This window comes from Vicia villosa, linkage group LG2 (genome assembly GCF_029867415.1).
Source record: "Vicia villosa cultivar HV-30 ecotype Madison, WI linkage group LG2, Vvil1.0, whole genome shotgun sequence".
NCBI lineage: Eukaryota > Viridiplantae > Streptophyta > Magnoliopsida > Fabales > Fabaceae > Vicia > Vicia villosa.
Window position 1 is genome coordinate 88,867,008 of NC_081181.1, and position 8,053 is coordinate 88,875,060.

An 8,053-nucleotide genomic window follows, 5' to 3' on the forward strand; every position below is an offset into this window, starting at 1 on the left:
GTGAGACCAACTCCCATATCCTACCAAAAGCTTCGCATCCGCAAATTAGAGCACATCAACAAAGCTTCTACCATTAAAAAGAAATCCCGCATAGTCTCCATTTTCCACCGTTATGTTTATCAACCCCTTCAATCCCTCTGCAACAATAATGAAGAGAAAAGGAGAGATCGACTTTCCTTGTTTCAATCCCCTCTCCACCTTGAATTCATTTGTAGGACTACCGTTCGCCATTACCGACATATTACTAGAGAAAACTAGAGCTTGCATCCATTTCAACCATTTCTCCACAAACCCCGTCTTACTCCTTATAGTTCTAAGGTAATTCCAACTAACCTTATCGTATGCCTTTTCAAAATCCACTTTGAAAAGCATGCAACCCTTCTTTTCCTTGATAGAGTAATCCATTATCTCATTAGCTACTAAAACCCCATCCAACAATTGTCTCCCCGGGACAAAAGCACTTTGACTATTAAAAATGACGCTACCAATCAATTTCTTGAGTCTTCCAGCCAAAACTTTGGAGATTATTTTATGGATGCTACCAACCAAACAAATTGGCCTATAATCGTCTAAATCCAACGGATTATAAGATTTAGGAATCAAGGCCAAAAAAGACGATGTAATGACTTTTGAAAGAACAGCCCCGGAGTGAAAGTCCCTAAAGCAAGAGACAACATCTTCCTTAATAAACTCCCTACACTTCTTAAAAAACAACATAGAAAAACCGTCCGGACCCGGGCTCTTAGAAAACTCGCAACTCCAAATTGCCTCTTTAATTTCGTTCTCCTCAATGGGAGAATCAAGAGATCCCTTTTCTTCCCTAGTAAATGATTTGATCACTTGCTCATTTAGAACCGGTCTATTCAAGTCATTCTCCTTAAACTTAGCCTCATAATGTCCGAAAACCTCCCCTTTTACCTCTTCCACCGAATTAATCAAACCCCATGGAGTAGAGATCGATCCGATAAGGTTTCTTCTCAGTCCTTTTTTCATTGCCGCATGAAAGAATTTACTATTAACGTCTCCGTCGTTAAGCCACTTCATTCTTGACCTTTGAATGATCATGTTCTCTTTTATTTTAAGGTTTGACCAAGATTTTCTATTTGCCTTGTTTCTAGCACCATCCTCCACCTCCACATCCGAAGGAAGATCGTCAATAAAATTAATCTCCCTAGCCCCTTCCTCCATCTCCAAATCAAACTTGCCAAAAATGTTTTTGTTCCACCATTTAAGACTAACTTTAAGAAGCTTCAATTTTTCCATCAAAACGAAATCCCCTTCTACCGAAAACTTCCATTTTCCTCCATTACTTCTCTAGAAATCCCAAGAATTCTTTGTTTTGGAACCACTCGTTGTTGAACTTGAATGGTTTTGGGCCCCAATCCTCTTTGTCCGCTACTAGCCATACCAGACAATGATCAGAAATATCCCTACAACCTATATGTTGTCCCACTACTCCACACCACTTCAAAATATTATTAGACACTAATAACCGATCAATCATGCTTTTAGATTTGCCGTCACCCCTAAACCAACTATACCTTTTGCCCTTGCACAGAATGTCCACCAAACCGGTATCACTTATAAAATTAGCAAATTCGTATATTATTTCCTATTGACATCCTACCTTTCCTTTCCCCTCCATTTTTAACATCATTGAAATCTCCGCCAATCAACCATTCACCATCATTGAACTTATCCTTTACTGCCAAAATGTCACACCATAACTCATGCTTCGCAGATATATTACAGGGCGAATAAAGATTGCAAACATAAAATATCTTCCCCTACCACCTAACTTTAACCCATAAAAACCCTTGCTCCCATGAAGCTACACACAACCTCCACGTTACAAGATTTCCATAGAATTAAAAGCCCCCCTGACATACCTTCAGAATTGGTAGCAGAAAATTCATCTCCTTCCTCGCGCCAGAAACTTTTAGCCATAGAGTGGGAGCATGATTTAAGCTTTGTTTCCTGCAACATGAAAATTTCCGCCTTTCCTTTACTAATGATTTGATGAATTCTCCTTCTCCTCACAAGGCTGCAACCCCCTCTGATGTTAAAAAAACCGATAATCATTGATACTCTTTCGCATACCCCTTCTGTCCATCATTTGGCACTAAATTAGAAACCTTCAGGTCAAGAAATTTCTTCTTGAAGTCTTTCTCTAATTTCAAATTATGGCAAAGATGGTCTAAGAATCTATTGGCTTAAAAAATATAAAAACTTTGTATAAACATTTATAATGTCATTCAATCACAAATTTAAAAATAAGACTTAATTAGGTTAGTTGATGTTAGATGAAATGTTATAACGGGTGAATAGTAAAGACACACATGAATATATCATAACTTCCATTTATATGTCATAAAATATCATTTATCTCAAAATATTATCTATCAAAAAATATTTGACACTTATATATAAAATATTATTTAATTTTCATTAAAAAATAGGAATTCTCTATAAATATTAGTAAATCTTTTTACCATATAACACAAAATTAGGTTAAAAATAATATAATTTGTTGCATTGTTTGAAAAATTAAACAATAATGGCAATGACAACACATACATTGTGTTAATTTTAACTATTTAATTCTTATTATATGAAATATAATTTCAAAAAAAAATATAACAAAAATATCAAAAGTAATTATAATGGGTAAATAATAAATAGACACATAAATATATCATAGGTCAAATATTATTGGTGAAGATGTGACTATGCTCCTAAAACTCCTAACGAGCTGATTCTTACTGTTTAATTTGAATAAAATATTTGTAACAATGATATAATATTTAATAGGATAATTGAAAGTCCTATTAAAAGTTCAAAATTAATAGTTGTATATCAAATAAACTAGTGTCTGACCCGTGCGTTCGCACGGGTACCCGTCGGTCTTGCGCATTGGGTTTTAGGGAAATTAAATAGGATAGGAAAGATTAATATATATGGGTAAGTTCATGTAATAAGGTAAAATGAATGAAATAGGTTAAAAATATATGTCGGGCCCTATTGTTGGTTAATATATGTAAGTTAATAGGACATTAAATTTCATTGAGCCTTAAATGGTTAGCCTTGGTGGAGATTACCTAATTTTATTGTTGGACCTAATAGGATTAATAGGCCCACAAAAGAATCCTATTATTGTTATTGTTACATAACGTTTCCATTTATAATAAAAGTAACGTTGGACTTCATAACTTTTCAACGTGTTGGCAATCAAAGGTTGTATCTTCATAAGTCTGTGTTGGCCATTGTTGCTGTAAGAAACGCAGGGTTCGGTGATAAGTTTGAAGAACAACATGTCACAGCCAAGAAGGTATCCTATTCGAATGATGTATGTGCATGTGTTACTGTTTATGTTGTTTGCATAGTTTATCATAAGATATTCATCCATTTAGAGGTCGCGATGGTGTTTTGATTCCAGTTCACCTGATTGGTTGAAGTTGTAAACACCATGGAAGCGGCTTACGATTGAGAGGATACTAAGTGGGTCACATGAGAGGGAGGATGCTATGGAGGAATGGAAGAAACAACATGAAAGATTGAATCGTGTCGAAGATGCTGGTGAAGTTTCTAAGTTCGGTCAAAAGATTGAATCCGTAGAAGCTGCCAGTGTTGTTGAAAATAAAGGGTAATCCTATGATTTTATTTGGTTTTGCATGTTATGATAGTAGGTATTGATGAATGTATGGTATTGTGTTATGTTTAATATAGGTTGTAATAGAATTTTTTGTTATATTATAATCTGTTATGTTGATTGTAAGTGTGGTGTGTGTTTTATAAATAAATGGACATTGCAGGTTTGTAGTCTGTAAATGGAACTGAACCTCCACAAAATTGAATGTGTTCCCAAAGAATGTGTTACAACTTAGTTTAATGATTAGTTTGTATGTTATTGTGTTGAAGGAATAATGGAGATGGGATAGGAACTTCTGCGAGATTATCTGATACTGCTGATTTGAATGAATACATAATGATCTCTTCTGATAGTGACATGTAAAGTTTTTTTTAAGTGATAGGAAATATATTATAGTTATAGGTATACTGAGGTCGTTGTGTTGGCATTTTGGTGTAAATGTGGTGTTTATTTCAGGGAAATGAGTCCTATACAGGAGGAGCTGGAAGAAGAGTACTGGACTCGTGAAGTTCACGATGTAAAGAAGTTTTGCTCAAATGTTATGGTAAGTAGTGCGTAAAGTCTATAGTTGTTGGCACAATGGTGTTATACACAGATGTAATGTAACTGATATTGTTTGTCAATGAGTGCAGCATATTCCTGCAGAAATAGTAGACAAATGTGGTCTTGCTGGAATGTCAGAGATTACCCTCTATGATGTGGATAATGGGTACCCATATGAGTGCAATGTGAAGAAGAGGCCAAACAGAAAGGAAACATATTTGTATGGAGAGTGGTTTGACTATGCAATGGCAGCTGAATTGAAAGAAGGAGATAAAGTGCACTTTGTGGTTTATTACCCGCCAGTGTTAGATATTATGGTAATAGTGGAGCGCAGTGGTGATCGTTGATAGAGCTGTTGGTTTGGCAATGTTTGTGGTGGATGTATAGGATAGTTTGTTGTTAGTTTGCTTTGTATGCGAATTATCGTTTTGTTTTTTTATTGAAATGGTGGATGTGAACAAAGATTAACAATTATGGTACTATGTATGGTTTTTAATTAAATATTATCAGTTTTGGGATTAAGTTTTATTGATTGTGCAAAATCTGCCATGGATTTATATGCAAAATTGATTACCATTCTGTTTCTAAATTAAGTATTGCTTATTATAAGTAGTTAACAGGATTTCTATCAAAATTGATTACAATTGGGTTCCTAATTTCATTATTTTTGGTATAAGTAGTGAAACGGGTCCTGTAAATGGTAGCCTATTAAATCTAAATGGTGAACATACAACAATAGACTTATGAATAGTTGAAAATTCAATTTAATAGTATATGTTAAACAGTAGTATAGTAATATGAAATGGTTATAAAATAGTTGTAGTGTGTTATATTATATTGGGAGGTGAAAGATCAATTGGGTTATGGGCAGTAAATGTGTTTCATGAGGAATATAAATAAAATGAAAACTGTTTGAAGTGATGTAAATGCAACGACTAATTGAACAATTGCATTGAATTCTATTGGACGGTGGAAAAGTTGCAGGTATGTGAAGAGTCCATTTAGGGTGTTATATAAGTAAGGTGTAGGAAGTTTAAAAGCACTAAAAACTGAAGCAGTCATCATTACTCTGTAACCAATAGTGTAAGCTGCGAATTTCTAAAAAGATGGAAGGTAGAGTTGATCAAGCAATGAGAGGTAAAGGTAAACATATCATTTGAATGGTTCTTCTGTTACATTTTGAATTTAAAAGTTGTATATGGTTGCATGCAGGTGAAGAAAACTCGGTGAACCAAATGGTTGTGGTGAAAGCTGTCACTTCTGATAACTCTGTGTATGTTTGAATTAGTTTATGTTGAGTATACGTTTTTATGTTTTAATTTAGAAGGTTTGACAACACATTTGTTTATTGGCCATGTTGTTTGTAACACCCCGATATCCGCTGCACGCATCAACCGTTTCGGCCAACCGAGCATGTTACCGGCTTAATCAATACTCCCCCCCAGGTCCGCTTACCGGCTGCCCAGGAAATATTGTTTTTGCCTCCCGCAGGAATCGAACCATGTACCTAGGGGTTAAGTACATATTCATAGCAATTCCTGCTACCACTTGACCATATGGGATAATCTAATGTTTTTTATATTAATATTGTAGGAAATTCCTGAGCATGTTGTGGCAAGTCGCTGGCTAAATGGAGTAAGGTTCGTAGATTTGGTCGACTGGGAACGGGAAGTCAGGTATGAATGTGAAGTTCATCATACCGAAAAGGGTCAGATGTTCTTAGGGCGTGGTTGGTACAAATTTTCCAAGGACAGGAGCCTGCTTGATGGAGACTCTATGGGTTTCAGCATTAAGGATCCCGTCGGCAAGGAGATACTTGTAACAATGTTGAAAAATTGAAAAATGATGTAAAATTTTGTTATAAGTATCTATCTATTAATATTTCTATCAATATTTTGTAATTCCCTGGTGGACTTAGCTCCATCTTTATATTAATATATAAGATTTTGGTATTTAGATGTTTTGCTATACATACATTGGACTTAATAATATAAATGAGAAAGGTACCATAAATCATTACAACATACATATGAAGATGTTAGTAATATATATTACTGCTGTTACAGAATTACTAAGATAAATGTTTGAAACTCAGACATTGTTAAAAACCTCTTTATACTAATATGCTGTTAGTAATATATATTACTGTTGTTACTTCCATTACTAACATGCTGTTAGTAATATATATTACTGCTGTTACAGAATTATTGAGATTAATGTTTGAAACTCAGACATTGTTAAAAACATCTTTGTACACAACATTTGTAGTTTTCCCCTTGAATTTCTTTTCTTCATCATGTATCAGTATTTTGATTCCCTTTTTTGTTGTTACTCTTGACAATGCCACATAAATCTGGCCATGTGTGAATACATCTCTTGGTAAGTACAAACCGACGTTATCCAATGACTGTCCCTGTGATTTGTTGATTATCATAGAATAGGAAACTATAATAGGGAACTGCCTTCTATTCAATTTGAATGGCCATGATGATTGGGATGGTGACATGTCCATTCGAGTTATGTAAACCAAATTTCCTAAACCTTTACCGCCCATTATTGAAGCCTCGAGTACATGGGCTGCCATCTTTGTTATGCACAGCCTTGTGCCGTTACACAAACCTTCAGATTGATCTATGTTTCTCATGAGCAATATAGGTGTCCCAACCTTTAGTTTTAAGTGATGGTTTGGCAAACCTAATGTTCGGAGGGAACTTAGAAATTCTGGCGTGAGGATATCAGCTACTGTTGGGTCATGAATCTCAGACTTGTCAACTGAATTTGTGCTGTAGTAGTCACGAATTTCTCCTGCATTGTTGACTGAACAGAATTAGTAAAAGCATAAAATCAATTAATATAATCCATTAAATTATATATTTTTGTTGCTTAACCTGACATTAAGTTAAGTATATGGTAATTGATCTGATCAACGATCTCTAGTGTAGAGGCCAGTATTGCTCGACTTTTAAGGTAATCAACACATTGGAAATTATTTATGAAATCAGGGTATATGGTATTGACAATGGCCACAATTGGATCATCAAATTCTGTTATCAAAATATCAGGTGGTATCTCGATTTCGGCGGTGCCGTCATTAGGCTCAGATATTCGGCCCTCTCCTATTCTTAAAAGCCAATCTGAAAACTGTGTTATCTCATTTTTATCAGTTTGTGTTGATCCTGTTTGTAGCCGCATGTTTCTTGTCAATGTTAATACCTCAACTGAATGCCATATGTAAGATGCATTTATGGCACAGTGTACAATATCAGAACGACTTCCTCTGGGGACGACAGGTAAAATCTGTCTGAAATCGCCACCGAAAACAACAACCTTTCCACCAAATACATCGGTGGAATTTTTGTTTGCACTCATAACATCTTTCAATGTTTTGTTAAGCGATTCTATTGCATACTTATGTACCATTGGTACCTCATCCCATATTATAAGCTTTGTCTATCTTAGCATGTCTGCAACATCATCGTTGAATTCAACCTTGCAAGTAGAATTGTCCATAGTTGGTACCTGTATCCTGAACTTTGAATGTGTAGTTCTACCTCCTGGAAGTAACAAAGATGTTATACCGCTAGTTGCAACAGTTAAACATATATCATGTTTTGATCTTAAAGCTGCTGCGAGTGTTCTCCACATATATGTCTTTCCGGTACCACCATAACCATGAAGGAAGAAAACGGCAGGATTCTGAGACTCCACAGCGTGCATAATTTTTTCATAAATACCTCTTTGCTCATCTAAGAAATATAATAGTGAGTGTAGAATAGTGTTAAAATAATTGATTCATAGAATTTCAAAGTGTAAAATAAAATGAATTTAATTGATGCAATAGTAACCTGTAAGAGCAGCAAA

The 8,053-nt window shown here is 35.0% G+C and overlaps 1 protein-coding gene across 1 annotated transcript; it reads right to left on the reverse strand.

Annotated features, from left to right (window-relative positions):
- Positions 1-6,419: 6,419 nt before the first annotated feature.
- On the reverse strand, positions 6,420-7,612 carry LOC131649543 (uncharacterized). The gene is made up of 2 exons (XM_058919303.1): positions 7,081-7,612; positions 6,420-7,009 (listed from the first exon to the last, which is right to left on the reverse strand). The coding sequence occupies exons 1-2, from the start codon at positions 7,610-7,612 to the stop codon at positions 6,420-6,422; spliced, it is 1,122 nt and encodes a 373-aa protein (XP_058775286.1).
- Between the last annotated feature and the right edge of the window lie 441 nt (positions 7,613-8,053).

Coding starts and splice junctions, on each gene's coding strand:
- LOC131649543 (XM_058919303.1), bottom strand. CDS start 7,612: ATGGTACATAAGTATGCAATAGAATCGCTTAACAAAACATTGAAAGAT. Junction 7,010..7,080: donor TATACTTAACTTAATGTCAG/GTTAAGCAACAA, acceptor AATTCTGTTCAG/TCAACAATGCAGGAGAAATT.